Source organism: Castor canadensis, chromosome 11 (genome assembly GCF_047511655.1).
Source record: "Castor canadensis chromosome 11, mCasCan1.hap1v2, whole genome shotgun sequence".
In the NCBI taxonomy this organism is placed as follows: Eukaryota; Metazoa; Chordata; class Mammalia; order Rodentia; family Castoridae; genus Castor; species Castor canadensis.
Window position 1 is genome coordinate 14917215 of NC_133396.1, and position 19825 is coordinate 14937039.

At 41.6% G+C, this 19825-nt stretch overlaps 1 protein-coding gene across 3 annotated transcripts in view; it reads right to left on the bottom strand.

The window, feature by feature from the left end:
* The window catches only part of Ern1 (endoplasmic reticulum to nucleus signaling 1), a 90822-nt gene extending 79437 nt beyond the window's left edge, over positions 1-11385 (bottom strand). For all 3 annotated transcript variants that reach the window (XM_074045415.1, XM_074045417.1, XM_074045416.1), the window contains exon 1: positions 11130-11385. In XM_074045415.1, the coding sequence (XP_073901516.1) occupies positions 11130-11195 (66 nt within the window). In that variant the 5' untranslated portion in view covers positions 11196-11385. The remainder of the gene's footprint in view (positions 1-11129) is intronic.
* Positions 11386-19825: the final 8440 nt, after the last annotated feature.

The window sequence follows — 19825 nt, forward strand, 5'->3', positions numbered from 1 at the left end:
TCTTCCCGGTGGAGTTTCTCAGGTGAAGGGAGAGTTTCTTCTATCTCAAAGCTGAATCTTCACTACTACTGCAACAGAGGTAGGAGGTCACAACTCTTGTACAATGGATAAGCACCACCTGAGCATTTTCCATAAGCTTACAAGCAAGCCTACTGGTGGCCCTTCTCTAGACCCAAAATCTCATAGCAACCCTCCTCTGTTCACTCCTGAGGGTGCTGCTGGAGGACCTGGACTGATAGGTCCTAACAAATCCACCAGATCTGAGCACTGCAGGGGCGGCTCTCCACAGAAAATCAGGGAGATCAATTTCAAAGTTCTATTCTGCCACTCAAACATGCCCTTGGCCAGGACACCAACCCTCTCTGGTCTCAGCTTCCTCATCTGTTTGTTCTAGAGGGTCAGAGTTTTAATCTGGGAGGGGACGGTCATACCTGAGAGGGGTAGGATATGGCGAAGGCCCACTCTCCAAGGTTCTAATGTGCTGTCACTGGGGGATGTGCATCATCTTCCTTATGCAGAAAAAACACTCGTTGGATGAGATGGCCAAAATCCAACCAGCAGTCTAATGTACTCTGATTCCAGTGCTTTGGGAGGTCACACATTTCCTACACACTACCACAGTGCAAAATATTTCTGGAATTTTTTGGAAACTCCCTTCAAAGAGTATACTTTTGAATCCCCTAAGTAGTAGAAGTCCTGCTCATTTGAGGATGGATTTCATTTTAACACGTAAAAATCAAATCAAAATGTCTTCTTTAATAAATCGTGTGATCAAACTAAGTCATAACAACTGTGGTCAAAACTGCAGTGTGACTCATCTAAAAGTTGTCTTAAGTGAAGACTGGAGGGAATTGGGAAATATTTTAAGTTGTGTAAGGATAATTGACTTAAGAGTAAATATGTGCTTTTTAAAAAAGATTTGTTTTTGTTTAGAATTATTTTAAAGTTATACATTTCAGGGTTACTTAATAATTTACGGGCTAGAAAAGTCACTAAATAATCTAACTGAAAAGCTATAAAAGATAAAACCAAGAAATTTTTTAAAAACTGACTTGTGTAAGGTAAACTGACCCTAAATGGGGTAATTATTTTGAAAATAACATATTGTTTTGGATGAATAAGTTCAGGTATGTTTATAGGAAGAGAAAAATAAAAATTTTTAAAAACCACTAAAGGTGTTACTTATTGGCAAGTGGTATTTAAATTTTCCTAGGAAAACCAGCCATAGGAACATGCCACATTTTTAAGGACAGCAGCTTCCAAAAGGGTAACTAATACATCACCTCTTGATTTATAAACACTTGAGGCAAGCTAAATACTTCACAACCCACCACACAATTTTATCTGCTGGAGATAGCTACCCTCAAAACCAAAGTCACAGAATTACTCCAAGGCATTTCGGTGTTCACGGGGGCCACATCTACTAAAAAGCTGATCTGAAACTACTGCAGACCAAAGGAGCTATTTAACAAACCAGAAAAAAACCTTTTCTCAATAGCTCTTAAGTACATAGGTTGTCAACTGAGAGATCACCATGGTTATTTACATCTTTAAGATAAAAACAAAACCTGAACATTCTATTTTCACCCAACTTAAAATCCACATTGCTGGTCGGGCACTGATGGCTCATGCCTATAATCCTAACTTCTTGGGAAGCTGAGATTCAGAGGAGAGCAGTTTGAGGCCAGCCCAGGCAAACAGTTTGAGAGACCCCCCCCATCTCCAAAATAACCAGAGGAAAATGGACTAGAGGTGTGGCACAGGTGGTAGAACGCCTACTTTGTAAGCACGAAGCCCCAAGTTCAAACCCTAGTCACACACACAAAAAAAAAAATCCGCATTACTAAAAGAAAACAGCTTACTTTAAAATGGCTATCAGAGGCCAGGTATGGTGGTGTATGCCTGTAGCCTGTAACCCCAGCATTTAGAAGTATGAGACAAGAGGATCTTGAATACAGGGCCAGCCTAGGCTACACAGTAAGACCCTGACTCAAAAAAAAAGGCTATCATTTAAGGTTATTTTTGTGCTTTTTAAAACATCCAACATTGCAGGGGGCTTAGGAGAGAGTTGTAAGAATACCCACAATCAGCAAATTCATTCCAGGCAAATAACTAGACAGTTAATACACATTCAGAGTTTAAGTTGGGGGTGCAGCTCAGTGGTAGAGCACTTGTGTTCGGCCTTGGGATCAAACCCAGCACCACAAAAAAAAAAAAAAAAAAAAACAAGAGTTCAGCAACAAGGACATTCATCACATGTTCACAGAAGTGGAAATAAAAAACAGTCTCAATATCTAAATGGTTCAGTAGTCAAGTGATGGAACATCTATTCAGAGAAATACTATGCAGTCAATAAGAATAATGTATACCTTACTAACAAAAAAATCAATGCTTCAGGGAAGAAAAATATCTCTGTAAACATGGGCATGGAAAAATATGTCTGGAAGGATATCTATCACGATGCTGCCATCAGAGAGATGCAAATCAGAAATATAGTGAGTTACCACTTCATACCTACCAGGACAGCTACAATAAAAAAGACAGTAAGTGTTGGTGAGGATGTGGAAACCTGGAAACCTACATTGCAGGCAGGAAGGTAAAACAGCACAGTTGCTTTTGGAAAGGTCAAACTTAGAGTTACCACATGACCCAGCAATCCCATTCCTAGGTATTGACCCAGTAATCCTGCCGTGAGAAAAATGTCTGTCCATTCGAAAACTTGTACATAAAACCTACATTGATCAAACGAGATAAAGAAGGACATTCCATACTAATAAAAGGGGAAATAGACCAAAAGGAAATAATAATCATCAATCTGTACGCACCCAATGTCAACGCACCCAATTTCATCAAACATACCCTGAAAGACCTAAAAGCATATATAAACGCCAACACAGTGGTTGTGGGAGACTTTAACACCCCATTATCATCAATAGATAGGTCATCCAAACAAAAACTCAATAAAGAAATCCAAGATCTAAAATATGCAATAGATCAAGTAGACCTAGTAGATGTCTACAGAACATGTCATCCAACCTCTACACAATATACATTCTTCTCAGCAGCCCATGGAACCTTCTCCAAAATAGATCATATCCTAGGGCACAAAGCAAGCCTCAGCAAATATAAGAAAACAGAAATAATACCGTGCATACTATCTGACCACAATGCAGTAAAAGTAGAACTCAACAACAAAAGTAAAGACAAAAAACATGCAAACAGCTGGAAACTAAATAACTCATTACTTAATGAAGAATGGATCATCGATGCAATAAAAGAGGAAATTAAAAAGTTCCTGGAAGTCAATGAAAATGAAAACACAACCTACCAGAACCTATGGGACACAGCTAAGGCAGTCCTGAGAGGAAAGTTTATAGCCATGAGTGCATATATTAAAAAGATTGAAAGATCCCAAATCAATGACCTAATGATACATCTCAAACTCCTAGAAAAACAAGAACAAGCAAATCCCAAAACAAATAGAGCTGAAATCAACGAAATAGAAACCAAAAAAACCATACAAAGAATTAATGAAACAAAAAGTTGGTTCTTTAAAAAAATAAACAAGATCGATAGACCCCTGGCAAACCTGACTAAAATGAGGAGAGAAAAAACCCAAATTAGTAGAATTAGGAATGCAAAAGGGGAGATAACAACAAACACCATGGAAGTCCAGGAAATCATCAGAGACTACTTTGAGAACCTATATTCAAATAAATTTGAAAATCTAAAAGAAATGGACAGATTTCTAGATACATATGATCATCCAAAACTGAACCAAGAGGAAATTAATCACCTGAATAGACCTATAACACAAAATGAAATTGAAGCAGCAATCAAGAGTCTCCCCAAAAAGAAAAGTCCAGGACCTGATGGATTCTCTGCTGAATTCTATCAGACCTTTAAAGAAGAACTGATACCAACCCTCCTTAAACTGTTCCATGAAATAGAAAGGGAAGGAAAACTGCCAAACACATTCTATGAAGCCAGTATTACACTTATTCCAAAACCAGGCAAAGACACCTCCAAAAAGGAGAACTATAGGCCAATCTCCTTAATGAACATTGATGCAAAAATCCTCAACAAAATAATGGCAAACCGAATTCAGCAACACATCAAAAAGATTATTCACCACGACCAGGTAGGCTTCATCCCAGAGATGCAGGGGTGGTTCAACATAGGAAAATCAATAAACGTAATAAACCACATTAACAGAAGCAAAGACAAAAACCACTTGATCATCTCAATAGATGCAGAAAAAGCCTTTGATAAGATCCAACATCATTTCATGATAAAAGCTCTAAGAAAACTAGGAATAGAAGGAAAGTTCCTCAACATTATAAAAGCTATATATGACAAACCTACAGCCAGCATTATACTTAACGGAGAAAAATTAAAACCATTCCCTCTAAAATCAGGAACCAGACAAGGATGCCCACTATCTCCACTCCTATTCAACATAGTACTGGAATTCCTAGCCAGAGCAATTAGGCAAGAAGAAGGAATAAAAGGAATACAAATAGGTAAAGAAACTGTCAAAATATCCCTATATGCAGACAACATGATCCTATACCTTAAAGACCCAAAAAAACTCTACTCAGAAGCTTCTAGACATCATCAATAGCTATAGCAAGGTAGCAGGATATAAAATCAACATAGAAAAATCATTAGCATTTCTATACACTAACAATGAGCAAACGGAAAAAGAATGTATGAAAACAATTCCATTTACAATAGCCTCAAACAAAATCAAATACCTAGGTGTAAACCTAACAAAAGATGTGAAAGACCTCTACAAGGAAAACTATACACTTCTGAAGAAAGAGATTGAGGAAGACTATAGAAAGTGGAGAGATCTCCCATGCTCATGGATTGGTAGAATCAACATAGTAAAAATGTCGATACTCCCCAAAGTAATCTACATGTTTAATGCAATTCCCATCAAAATTCCAATGACATTCATTAAAGAGATTGAAAAATCTACTGTGAAATTTATATGGAAACACAAGAGGCCACGAATAGCCAAGGCAATACTCAGTCAAAAGAACAATGCAGGAGGTATCACAATACCTGACTTCAAATTATATTACAAAGCAATAACAATAAAAACAGCATGGTACTGGCACAAAAACAGACATGAAGACCAGTGGAACAGAATAGAGGATCCAGATATGAAGCCACACAACTATGAGCAACTTATCTTTGACAAAGGAGCTAAAAATATACGATGGAGAAATAGCAGCCTCTTCAACAAAAACTGCTGGGAAAACTGGTTAGCAGTCTGCAAAAAACTGAAACTAGATCCATGTATATCACCCTATACCAAGATTAACTCAAAATGGATCAAGGATCTTAATATCAGACCACAAACTCTAAAGTTGATACAGGAAAGAATAGGAAATACTCTGGAGTTAGTAGGTATAGGTAAGAACTTTCTCAATGGAACCCCAGCAGCACAGCAACTAAGAGATAGCATAGATAAATGGGACCTCATAAAACTTAAAAGCTTCTGTTCATCAAAAGAAATGGTCTCTAAACTGAAGAGAACACCCACAGAGTGGGAGAAAATATTTGCCAATTATACATCAGACAAAGGACTGATAACCAGAATATACAGGGAACTTAAAAAACTAAATTCTCCCAAAACTAATGAACCAATAAAGAAATGGGCAAGTGAACTAAACAGAACTTTCTCAAAAGAAGAAATTCAAATGGCCAGAAAACACATGAAAAAATGCTCACCATCTCTAGCAATAAAGGAAATGCAAATTAAAACCACACTAAGATTCCACCTCACCCCTGTTAGAATAGCCATCATCAGCAACACCACCAACAACAGGTGTTGGCGAGGATGCAGGGAAAAACCTCTTACACTGTTGGTGGGAATGTAGACTAGTACAACCACTCTGGAAAAAAATTTGGAGGCTACTTAAAAAGCTGGACATCGATCTACCATTTGATCCAGCAATACCACTCTTGGGGATATACCCAAAAGACTGTTACTCCAGAGGCACCTGAACATCCATGTTTATTGCGGCACGATTCACAATAGCCAAGTTATGCAAACAGCCAAGATGCCCCACCACTGACGAATGGATTAAGAAAATGTGGTATCTATACACAATGGAATTTTATGCAGCCATGAAGAAGAACGAAATGTTATCATTTGCTGGTAAATGGATGGAATTGGAGAACATCATTCTGAGTGAGGTTAGCCTGGCCCAAAAGATCAAAAATCGCATGTTCTCCCTCATATGTGGACATTAGATCAAGGGCAAACACAACAAGGGGATTGGACTATGAGTGAGCACATGATAAAAGCAAGAGCACACAAGGGAGGGGTGAGGATAGGTAAGACACCTAAAAAACTAGCTAGCATTTGTTGCCCTTAACGTAGAGAAACTAAAGCAGATACCTTAAAGCAACTGAGGCCAATAGGAAAAGGGAACAGGTACTAGAGAAAAGGTGAGATCAAAAAGAATTAACCTAGAAGGTAACACCCACGCACAGGAAATCAATGTGAGTCAATGCCCTGTATAGCTATCCTTATCTCAACCAGCAAAACCCCTTGTTCCTTCCTATTGTTGCTTATACTCTCTCTACAACAAAATTAGAGATAAGGGCAAAATAGTTTCTGCTGGGTATTGGAGGGGGGAGCGGGAGGGGGCGGAGTGGGTGGTAAGGGAGGGGGTGGGGGCAGGGGGGAGAAATGAACCAAGCCTTGTATGCACATATGAATAATAAAAGAAAAATGAAAAAAAAAAAAAAGAAAACTTGTACATAAGCGTTCATAACAGCATTATTCATAATAGCCAAGAGAAAAATAATCAAAATTCTCTTAGCAGATAAATGGATAAACAAAGTGTGGTATATCCATACAATGGAATATTCCACAATAAAAAAAGGAGCGAAGTTCTGACACATGCTACAACATGTAGCAACATGAATGAGCCTTGAGAACATGACAGTAGGTAAAAGAAGCCAGCTATAAAAGACCACATATTATGATTCCATTTACATGAAATATCCCGAATAGGCAAATCTGTAGAGACAGAAAGTAAATTAGTGGTTGCTGGAGGATTTTGTTAAGGGAGGTGAGAAGAAACAGCTAATGAGTAGAGTTGATGATGAAAATGTCCTAAAAGTCAGTGTGATGACAGCTGTGTAAATCTGTGAATACACTAAAAAGCCATGGAATTATGTATTTTAAATGGGTGAACTGTGACGATAGGTGAATTATATCCCCAACTCAGCTGTTAAAAAGATTAATAGTGATAACAGTTGGCTAGTAGGATTTTAGGAGGGTTTTTGTTTTGTTTAGGCCTATCTGTCCTTTTAACTTTTCTACAATGAATAGATTACTTTGAAAGGTTAAAAAAAATTCCCATGTTATTCAGAAAGTACCGAACACCCTAAAATCTGAAAAAAAAAAAGTGGGTGAGGGGAGAGGGAGGGATATGCCTTTCCTTGTAATAGAGGAAAACTACTAATGACCTCTATAACACTAGCAAGGCAACTGCTAGGCAAAACATGGCTTATTACCATGTCAACCCTGCTCAGTTAAGACCTCCAGGATCCAATCTGTAGCTGGGCACAAAAGGTCAAATGCTTTTTGTGTGGATGATAGCTTATAAAGGTGCTGTTAAAGTAACAAATGTATGGCATAGTCAGAATGTCCCCAACAGGTTGCAGGAAACATTCTGTGCAAAAAATAAGAGAACACATATTTTTACACTACTGAATGTGTTGTGTTTGTACATGAACAAAGACCATAAGATAATCAGAAGTGATATGAAGACTGTCTAAAACTAACTTAAAATTTAAAAAAAATGCAAACAACGGCCTTATTATTTTTTTAAGCTCCGCTTTTCCCAGTCTGTATCTGGTCTGCTGCACTATTTACAACGTGCTTCTCTGAGGCAGAGAAGTCTGAAACTAAACATGGACTGTGGGTAAAGATAAAGATAGGAAACAATGCTCGGCTTCTGGGAAATATTTCCAACATTTATTATTCACAGACTGTGATTCATCATCCCTATTTTTTAAGCCAGCATCACACTCTAATCATATTGCTAGGTTACAGGCTACCAAGTTATCTGAAAATAATAAAAACTGAATCCATTAAAATGATACATTAGGCTTTTCTCCCCTATTTCATTTCCTTAGGGAGAAGATCTGCTCATGATAGAACACACGAAACACTGAATATACAGATTACTTCGGGTCACAAAACCAAAGCGGTTTCCAAGCGGCAAGGTAAGTTATCCAATGATTCTTCAACCTGAAAAATGGAGTCAAAAACTTGAGACAAGCAAATACCTTCATCCCCTAGGTCCCTGAAGAAGAAACTGTCCTATGCGGAATGTGTAAAAACCTTCCACACATTCTGTAGCTCACTGGATCCATAGCAGGTCTAGGGTCTATCACTGAACTTCCTTAAGAGTAACTTTCACGCTGCTGGAGAGGCTCAAGTGGTAGAGTGGCTGTCTAGCAGCGTGAGGCCCTGAGTTCAAACCCCAGTGCCACCAAAACAAAACAAAAAGACAAGAGTAACTCTCCCACACATTTTCTCTTAGGCTATGAAAAGCTATCCCACCACAGAGAGCTGAGCAGGCAGGTGAATTAATGAAACCTAAGATGTGCACAACTACAGTTTAATTTCACGATCAACAGACTTGATAACAAATTTAATGAAACATTCTCCTCATGGCACAGTATAAATAGCTTGGTATTGCCTAGTAGAATAATCCACACAGGTGATAGCTATCAGAATAAATGATAAGCAAAGAAATTTCTAATTAAGACTCATCTCTGAGATGAGTGTTTTTCTGTATATGTGTGGTCCTTGGTTCTCAGTAACTTGTTTCCTTCCCCCATCAAACCCAATGAGTGGCTAAATAAATCTTATATATTTTAGTGAAGGACTACTGACAGTGATGATGTAACACCAACTAACACTTGGTACAACGTAAGGATCTAGGAAGAAAACAGATCCTGGATTAGCAAAAGACAGTCTCAAGTGCTTAATAATAAGGTGTCATTGCATTCTGTGCCCACTAGCCTACAGTCTCAACCCAAAATGAGTTAATGTTTTGTTCAATCAGGCATACACCAAAAAAAAACAACTCCCCCACAGGATTGCCTCCGATGCACTAGTTACTTCATCTATCAAAAAATACACCCCCCCCCCAGACATAACACTTAAAAAATGATGATCAGAGTTAAGGCACTTTGGTGAGGAGGTAAAGAGAATATGCATTTGTTTACTATGTGCAAGGTGCCTTCCTTCACACATCAGTAAACAGAGTCCCTACAAAGTAAAATAATTTGCCTGAGGGCACAGCTAGCAAGTGAACCTTTAGAACTGAAAAGTCAGATTTTATAGCCTCCGTGTTCTGCACATCACTGCTGCCTAGTTTAAATGCAACCTTTGCTGTAAATTCCACTTAGAACTTATTTAATATTTCTTACTGTGTTGCGGGGGGGGGGGGGGTGTCAGAACTTTTACTGGGAGTGAAATTCTGACCTTTTACCTCACAAGGAGTTACAGGAAAACAACCTTTGGATAAGGGTCTGGAGTATTTTACCATGAATTCTGAGAAGTTTGGATTTCTAAATACAATTTGGAAATATTTATATGAACTGAAACGATAGTCCCAACAACAGCTAAACATTATTTTTGGCTCCTTAGCCTGTTACTCAATAACTAAAACACTCCAGTGAAAGAGTAGCAAATATAAAGATGAAAGAAAAGAAACCATATACACCTAGGCCTGAAAATATGAAATGATCAATTTCCAAGCCAAATGTTCCACTCTTATTTCTAAGCAGCAGATGCCAGGCAGCAGTTAACCAATCCAAGGTGAAGTGTTCAAGTTCAAAACGTGACCTGCGTTGTGAAAGTAGATACACTTTGTTAATAAGAAAAATTTAACTTACCTAAATTCTATCATGAAGAAAGTATATACAAACTCTCCTTTAAAAGACAAAAACAAAAACAAAACCCCGAATTTGTACACGGTGACCTAATTTATTCCTTTGGCAGTTTCCAAGTTCTTGGTACTCCCAGACCACAATTATTTACCTAAAATTCATAAGAGTTTAAAGAGTTCAGCACGAGTTCCCACTGTGGCTGGCCCGCAGGTCTACACGTGTCACTTCTCCACCTGGACACCTGGTACACGATATGGCATATTGAAGGGAACACGGTGCTTTCAAAGAGATCATTAAGCAGAACCTGTAGAAAGGTGCCATAACCACACCCTGAACAACACTTTTTTTTTTTAAAGCACTCACTTCTTTCCACTAAAGGATAAAAAAGTCAGGACTGCCCACAAAATGCACTGCTGTGTCACGGTGCCCAAATCCACAACCCGAGTGAAGGTCGGAAATAGTTAAATAAATATAAACTGAGCTCTATTAGCCTTCTCCTCCAGGAAAAAAAAAAAAAAAGGAAGACGTTTCTGACGGCCCACCCCACGTGGGGAGAGAGTTTTTCATTTCAGGGTTTGAAGTCGCTTCCCCTGCGGCCCATACCGGGTCTTTAAAGAGTCCAATTCCCACGCTTAACTTGCTTACTGAAGCCTTGGCGCACAAAAGGAAACCTGCACCGCAGGTAAGCAGAAGCCCGCGGCAGGCTAGAAGAGCATTCGCTTCCCGAAGTCGCATTTTGAAAAGTTCAGACAAGAATTCGGAACTCAAGTTCGCCCCTTCCCCTCCAGTTACAGTGGCCCTTCTCGTCCTCCCGCGACCACGGCCGGGCACAGCCGGCGCCCACCTGTGGGGAGGGACGGCAGGTGGGCGGCCTGTCGCGGGCCAGGGCCTTCTGGAGACCGCCTCGAAGTTGCGCCCGAACCCACGAGAGCCCTGGGAGACGCTGCCGTGACAGCCGCGCTGGCCCTGGAGGCCCCTGCGTGGCGGACGCCTCTGCATGGCCGGTCGCGGCCGCGACTCCAATCGGGAAGGAACTCGCCGCCCGACGTCGCCTCCGTTTTCCGGCCGCCACCGCCTCCTGACTCGGACCTCAACCCCGGAGACCGTGCGACCCACCCTCACCCACCCCTCCTACTCCCGGCCACGACCCGGCCTGCCGCGGGGCTGTCCCCGACCCGTACTCCCCGGTCACTCACCCTGGGGCTGGGCGGCGGCAGCAGCAGCAGCAGCACGAGCAGGAGTAGCAGCTGTCCGGCCGGCATGGCGGGGACTCGGCTCTGGCTCCCGGCCCAGCTGGCCGATTCCGGGGGCGGCGCGGGCAGAGACTGGGCGGGGGTGCCGCGACGATAGCGCGGCAGCAGCCGAGCTTCGGCGGACACAGAGCTGACTAGGCGGCGGCGGCACCCCCATTCCCGGCCCTATAAGCGCCGGGTGCCGCCGCTTCTTCCGGCCGGGGCGGGGCTGGGGGCGGAACCGGCCGGGGGCGTGTTCGATGACCGTCTGGGGGCGGGGCTTGAGGGCGGATCCTGGGTGTGGCTAACGCTGGAGGCGGGGTTGAGCAGAGCCGAGCTGGAGCTGGCCTCGGGGTGGCGGAGAACTTCTGCCGCGGTCACTGGTGGGGAAGACTGTGCTTAGCAGCTCGGTGTCTATGGGCGTTGCGCTTTCGAAGCGAGAAACGTGTCCGAATGCTGGGGGGGCATTGGCAGCCGCCATCACCGAGGCGGCCCCGCTAGCCCGGCCGAGGGACCCGGGGCGTCAGACTTGATCAGGAGTAAGACCGGGACCTCGCGTCCCCAAGTGCCCAGAAGCCCCCTGAGATACCGGCGAACACCCCGCGCTCGCGGAATGCGTGGCGGAGGGTCCTCCAGCTGTACTTCATATAGCCTCTGGCCCCTTTCTTTTGCCCCCTGGAATTTCCCTGAGGTCCTTCCAGCGGTCCCCATTCCCTTTGGAAGGAACCACGGCCAAGTCATTCACCAAAAATTGTAAGAAGGAAGCCATTTGGGCTGTTTGTGTCGCACGTGTTCACGTGACGTTTGTAGCTGAAGCCTCATGAAGCTCGACCTCGTGAAGCTTGAGATGGCATGTGTCATCGCTCATTGGAGGGAGTGAACGGGTTGAGGACTCCTACCAGGTTTATTTGAGGGTGGTGTGTTATTAATCAGAATTAAAGAGCCCAGCAGCTGGTTTGGTCCTAACCTGCCCTCCAACTGAGCTGAAAGGGGGAGGGAATAAACTAACACTAAAAGGAAAAAAAGAATCTTACATATTATTCTAGTAGAAAAAGAAAAAGGGAGTACCAAAATCTCTAATTTTTCCTGACTTGCTCATACGACAAACTAAGGTTTTTCTGGGTTTGGAGGAAAACAATAAACATTACTAGAAAGAAAAAAACAGCAAAGAAATAAGGACGGGCCAAGTGTGACGTCTGTGTGCACTTAAGAGAGAAATGTTCATAAGAAGCACAAGTCCTGTTCATAGAGGTCCCCATTCCCAACCCTCTAATCTGGATCACAGCTAAGGCACTGCTCATACCCATGTTGGAGAACCCAACACACCAGTGGAAGAGTGGGGCAAGCATGGCAACTGTGGGAACAGTGAGCACATTTTGGACAGTGGATACACGCGTCTCGATACACATAGACTTGGGACTGGCGGGGAGAGGTGGGAAAGCAGAAGTCCAGTCCTCCTGAGCATGGTGGCCAGGTGACCAGGGAGCAGCCTACAACCTTGCAAGGGGGAGGAGCTCTTTAATGATGACCTGTTTAGATTGCAAACTGACAACAGATCTGGAAGACCACATGCTTGAGTTAAAAGAAGCTTAACTGAAAAGCTCTGCTTTTATGTCCCTTCTCCTGTGTAGTACCTCAAACAGGGTAAGTATAGGAGGAGAACTTACGTACTGGAACTCTGGCAGCCCTTTGACAATTCAAAATGTCACTATGACCCTGTAAATGTTGCAGATGAAAAACAAAGGGGAATGCTGACCTCAATCTGACTCATAAATGTTTTAGAGGTCATGGAAATAAACAAAAATCATCCAAGGAACCTGGGCCAGGTAGGAATATTTATCATGTATTCAGTTGGGCCAAATTCCCAGACTTTAATTGCACTGTTAAATATTCTCAGAATTTCCTATTCAACAATGAGGTTGTTCTGAGGCTTACCCAGTCTACATGCTTCATTCACTTCTCCCCTCGACTGGCAATTCAGACCGATAAGCACTGGTTTTATTTGTGACAGTATTGCCCAAGTACTGCTTTAGACAGCTTTTTGCTTATGATAAAACAAAAGCTGGCATCACTGATAAATACAGAAATTGGAACTATTTTGTAGGGTTCCTTTGAAGAGGACCCACCCATAAAAACAACCTAAAAAAAAGCACTCAGTGACCTTTCTGGAAGTCTCATTAAATAACAGCTATTAAACAAGGCCAAGATGATGGGCTCAGTGAAAAAAAAAAAAAAAAGACTGCTTTTGCCACCGAAGTAAAAAATATATAAGCATTAGATTCAATAAAGACTGGAGGAGGACTTTGCTATGTCTGGAGAGGTGAGAGAAAGTAAGTTCACAAAGTTCACTTAAACCAGTGCTTTCCAAACATGGAGAGCTTTTAAAAACCTATTTCCAACACCTTTTGTGTTCCCTTTCCTTACTAATCAGAATACCCAGGGGACAGAGTCCAGAAACCTGTGTATTTTACAGTTTCCACAGGTGACAGGGTAGCCAAGATCCAGGGTTCCAGCTCACTGCTGGTGTCTGATTTTAATCCCTGTGGCCAGGAATCCTGTTTCTTTTTTTAATGCTGCCCTCTAGTGGAAGAAACTTTAAAGTTTGGGCCTATCTCATTTGTGTATAAATCCTTCAAAATTTCATCTTACAATGATTGTCAGGTTGACTGGTAGATAGCTATTTAGCTACATTTGGAGAAGGGGACTTAATGAAAAAACTTGTAAAACCAGAAAGAGAGGTTATATGAGAACAGCATCTTTATCAGAATAAATCCAGTCAGGGTTTTTTGCTTTTGTTTTTGTTTTGTTTTCCTAGTGACCTCCCTACTGCTTCACAACAGACTTGAACTTACAGTGCTCGGGGAGCAGCTATAGGAGGAATAAAATGATGGAGCTGAGTCAGTCTCTGGTAACAAGCTAAGTTTTTATCTCTTTCCTGTACTAATGTTTCAGGGAAATTTTAAAAAGCTGCTGTCACTGGGAGCAGTTTGTTTGGTTTTAGGTTAATAGAACTTCAGCTCTTTTTGTCCTTGACTGGATTGAACCAATTGTGAGACTCAGTCTAAGAACTTTTCTTTATCACAGAATCACACCCAGGACCGTCACTACTGTGTACACTTTCTTATACCGTAAAAATGCTTATTTCTTTTTTTCTTGCCAGGCTGGGGATCAATCCCAGGGCCTCATGCATGCTAGATAAGTGCTTTTACCTATACCCCCAACGTGAAAGCGCCTAATTCTCATTATCAGGGTTACAATTTATTGTTTGCTGTTATTTGGAAATGTGCAAACACCTGCTTTTAGGGTCATCTTGCACAACAGTTCTATGAGTTAGGTATCAGCCCTGTTTTTACAGATGATACATTAAAAATTCAGGAAGGTTAGCAGCCCAGTCAGTAACACACATGTACAAAGAAGCACAACCTGAATTAGAACCCAGAGATGTTTACCTTCAGAGCTTGTCTAGTCAACCCAAGACACTACAACATGTTCTACCATTAACTGGTTGTTATTCTTGCCCTAGCTATGGTATTATGACAAGAAACTATTATGTGACCTGTAAGTGCAGCTAGGTAGTAGTAGCCAAGGTGGCATTTTCTGTTTTAGACTTGTCCCTCCATATTCATGAGGGTTGATTTCAGTTATCCTGCAGATACCAAAATCTCAGGGTGTTCAAGTCCCTTATGTAAAAGGGCATGGCATTTGCATGTATCCTATCCATATCCTCTTATATATATTTTTTTTTGTTAGCATATATTAATTGTACAAAGGGGTTTCGTTGTGGTATGTCCATACATGCATACATGCAAATTCACCCCCTCTATTATTCTGTCTTATGCCCCTCCATTCCCTCTTTCTTTTTTTACGACTTTTTTTTGGGGGGGAGTTCAGCACGGGGTTTGAACTCAGGGCCTCACACTTGCTAGGCAGGCATTCTACTACTTGAGCCATTCCACCAGCTCTTTTTTAGTTGGATATTTTTGAGAAAAGATCTTGTAAAATACTTGTCTGGGCTGGCTTTGAGTCTTGATTCTCCTGATCTCTGCCTTTTGAGTAGCTTGGATTACAGGCATGAGCCACTGGTGCCTGGTTGTTTTTTTTTAAATTTTAATGGATTTCATTATTCTGTTTTCATACATACATATAAAGTAGTTTGATCATATTCACCCCCTCACCCTCTCCTATTACTCTCCCCTTCCTTGTTAATTTCTTCCCTCCCCAACAATCTCCCTTTTATATTATGTCTTTTTTTTTTTTTTTTTGGTCTAGATTCCACATACTCCCATATACTTTAAATCATCTCTAGATGACTTATAATACTCAGTACAATGTAAATCCCATGTAAATAGTTGTTATGTTGTATTGTTTAGGAAATAATAACAAGAAAAAAGTTCATACAGCTGCAATTTTTATCCAAATGTTTTTTTATTATCCAAATATATTTTTTGTTTTTAAAATTTATTTATTTACTTTTTGGTGGCCCTGGGATTTGAAGTCAGGGTCTCATGCTTGCTAGAGAGGCACTCTACTGCTTGAGCCACTCCACCAGCCCGAATATTTTTGATCTATGGTTGGTTGAATCTGCAGGTATAGAACCCACAGATATGGAGAGCAAACTGTGTTAATAGCAAGCAAAAGTTTCGTACAAACATGTGGTAATAAGGGGCATCACCCCAAATAACAGGGGCAGTCTCCTGATCTCATCTTGGATTTGTGCAAGAGAATGTAAAAACATGGCAGCCATCTGGCTGAGAATAGGAGAGCGAGCTTCCTCCTGCTTTCACGGATGTGTTCTGATTAATCCTAACTAGTTATTTGTTCACTTGCTTCTGAGTTGTTGAATTTCACACCCATTTGTGCCAAGTCTCTATGCCACCATGACAAAGTGTCCAAAATGTCACCAGTGTATAATATATTAATAATCTCAGAAGGTGGACATAGCACCAATGTGGAAATGACCATCCTTTCAAAGTACCTCAACTTCCGCACCCGGTCCCTCCTAATTCCCTGGGGTCTGGCCTACTTCCACAGAACTCTCTGGAAACTTCTCTCAAGCAGCTCATAAACATCCTTCCTCTTGTAAAATCTCAGGGGCTGTGCTCTTTCATTTTTTCCCCTGGGTCTCTCTTCAGTCCAGTTAACAGTTCTTAAACTTTTCCTTCTTAGATATTATCATTTCTTGGCTTTTCTCCTGTCTCTCAGCTCTTTTTCTTCCTTTCAGACTGATTGTGTTTCTTGAAGCTTAATGCATATGCCTTACCTTTTCTCTTTTCTGTCTGGGAGAACTCATCCCATATATTTTACACACCAAATGTTAGTGCATAAGGAGACTTTGATCATAATTTAGATAACTTCATTTTGCAAATAGCTTCATTCTTGCCCTCTACATGGATAATTACCACTCATTCATTCCTTTATGCATGCACTCTTTCAACAGATACCTTGGAGGGCTTCTGAATGCCACAAGGGACTATCAAAGAAGCTACAAGTTGGTAAAGGAGAGGACAGAAGTAAGTATAAGGCTGACTATGAAAAATATGAGATGGTGAGCATAAACTCAGAGAAGCAGAACTATGTGATCAAGAGAGAGATGGTCTGGTAGGAGGAAGAAGATATGAAGGATAAAGCAGAGAGGGCTTTGTGGAAGAAGTGGTGATTGGGCTACACCTTTGGCCAGATTTGAAAGGGGAAAGGACATACTAGGCGACAAGGAGAGTCTGAACAAAGGCCTGGGGTAAGGAAAGCACCTTGGGCCTCATGGAAACCCAAAGAAACTCACCAGTGAGTTGGTGCTTGGCTCCTCAGCACAGGAGACATGGGTGGTGGGGAGATGAAACTGGGAAGGCAAGCAGGATGGGCCTGTGGCAGGGGCTCCAAAGTCAAGCTGGGCTTTCACAGTGGGTGAAAAAGAAAGGGACAGGATGGATACAGCAGGAGGCCTTGCTGAGGTAGGTTGGAAAGCATTTGACTTGTGCAGTGATTTAAACAAGATGAAGAAGAAGAATTCATTCAAATGTGTGCTAAGTTCAAGGTACTGTTCTGACTGCTGGGGCCACCACAGGGAGCAAGTGAACAGGAATTGGAGCCAGCCTTGCAAGAGGGACAGCTATAGTGGAGGGTATGGATGCTACCAAGATTGGGAGCAATCCTATTGCTCTATTCTGGTAGCTGATCTCCAAAAATGGCCCCAAACAATTCTTTGTCTTCTTCAGGCACATTATGAGGTAGAACTATTTCCCTCCCTTTGAACCTGGACTGGTCCTGTCACTGGCTTTGACTAGAAGTGACATTCTTACCAGTTCAGGTCTTAAACTTCCATGTTTTTCTGCTTAGTATACTAACTTTTGAGACATTCCTTCTTGGAATCTAGTTGCCACAATGAGAGAATTCCAAGCCATACATAGGCCAAATGAAGAAGAATGGGACTGCTCCAATCAATAATTCCAGCTGAGCTCCCAGGTACTAGCCTCTGTATATACCATCTTGGATGCTCCAGCCCAGTTAAGTTCCCAGATGACCTTACCTGACACCACAGGGGCAGAAGAACATCTTGGCTGAGCCCAGTTAACATGAAATCATGAGAGATAATTAAATGGTTGTTGTCTTAAACCCCTGAGATACAGGGTGGCTTGTTGTGCAATAATAGACACACAAAACAGCTACCATGGGGCCACCTTTATTTGGTCTATGGGTAGGCCTGAACCCAGTCTGACTCCGAATAGACAAGTAGAGCCATGGAAAGACTCATTTCCTTTCTGGAGATGAAGCTGGAAGGTGTGAGGCCCAGAAGCTGCCTCCATCCTGTAAAGAGGAGCTTTAGCCCAGCCTGCACAAGGCCCCCCAAGCACTGCAAAAACAAAAAAACACCAGCAATGACATACACTCCTCTTCCCCTTTCCACTTTTTTTTTTTTTTTTTTGGTGGGACTGGGGTTTGAACTCAGGACTTCACACTTACAAAGCAGGCACTCTGCCGCTTGAACCATATTTCCTGTCCATTTTGCTCTGGTTCTTTTGGAGCTGGAGGTCTCATGAACTATTTGCCCAGGCTAAACTCAACCCTATCCTCCCAGTCCCAACCTAGGATTACATATATGAGCCACCAGGGCCCAGCTTCCCCCTTGTTTTTTTGAGGCAGGGTCTCATTATATGTAGCCCAGGCCTGGAACTTGAGATCCTCCTTCTGGGATTAGAGATATGCACCACCACACCTGGTTGACAATGTACCTTTAAAAATAAACAACATACAGGATTGTGGTGTTGTTTTCTTGATACCCATTTCCTTTCTTCACTCTTCTAAGAGCCTGATTACATGCTGTTTAGCATGTGATTCAGATCACTTCCAGCTCCAGGAAGGGTCCAGGATAAGTCAACCAATCAGCATTTTCTACTGTGGGTGATGGGCCCATATAGTGGAAATCCCCTGTGGTAGTGCATACGAGGGAGCAGGGAGCCCAGTGGCTGCTGGGCTGCCTTTAGGATGAAGCTGAGGCTGCAGGTGGCTGAGTAGAGCCAAGAGGCAAGTTGTGTGGAGCTCAGCTCCTCCATGTTTTTGCAGTGCTGGGATTGAACCCAGAGCCTCAAGATGCTGGGTAAATACTCTGCCACTGAGCTACATCCCTAACCTGCCTCTGTGTTTTTAAAGTGTGTGAGCTGGTAAGTAAGTTACTTTTATGGCTTACCCAATTTGAAATGAGTTTTCTGTTCCTTACAATAAAAAGCACTCTGAAATTCTATAAGTATATACAGTATTTAACAACCCTAGAGCTAACCTCAGAGAATTTAAAAGATTGCTTGATTACAAATCAGTAAAGACAAAACAAGATGGATCAAAACATAGTCTGCATAGTAAGTTACAAAAGTAAGGGAACCTTCTCAATTAAAAAACAAACACTTCCCCAAGACAAATGAATACATCCACACAAAACTGTATTAAAATATTCATAGTAGCATTATTCATAATTGCCAAAAAGTGGAAGCAACCTAAAGATTTATCAGCTGATGAATGGATAAACCAAAGGTGGTATATCCACTTAATGAAATACTGTCTAGCAACTAAAAAGGAAGGAAATATTGGCTTATAGCATAAACTATGAACCTTGAAAACATCGTGGTAAGTGAAAGAACACAGTCACCAAGGACCACAGTTTGTATCATCCCATTTATATAAAACCCCAAATCAGAAAGTAGATTGATTAGTGATTGCTTAGGGCTAGGGGAAGGAAAGGAGAGGTGAGGGGGTGATGATAAGGGGTGCAGGATTTATTTTGGGGTGAATGAAAATGTTCTAAAGTTGACCATGGTGACAATGCACAACTTGGGTAACATACCCAAGCCAGTGAACTGTGTACTGTACATGGGTACATTATATGGTACATGAATTATCTCTCAATAAAGCTACTACAAAAATGTAATTGCCCATACCAATTAAAAGGCAGAAAATGTCAAGCTAAAAAAAGATCAAGACTCAGTTATATGATGTTTATAATAATTAAGTTTCAAAAATAGGCTTAGTCTGGTGGCATATGCCTGTAATCCTAGCACTCAAGAAGGAGGCTGAGGCAGGAGGATCTCAAGTTTGAGGGCTGGGCTATATAGTAAGATACTGCCTCAAAAAAATTTTTTTTGAAAAGAAAAACAAAAAGCTGGGACGGTTATTCT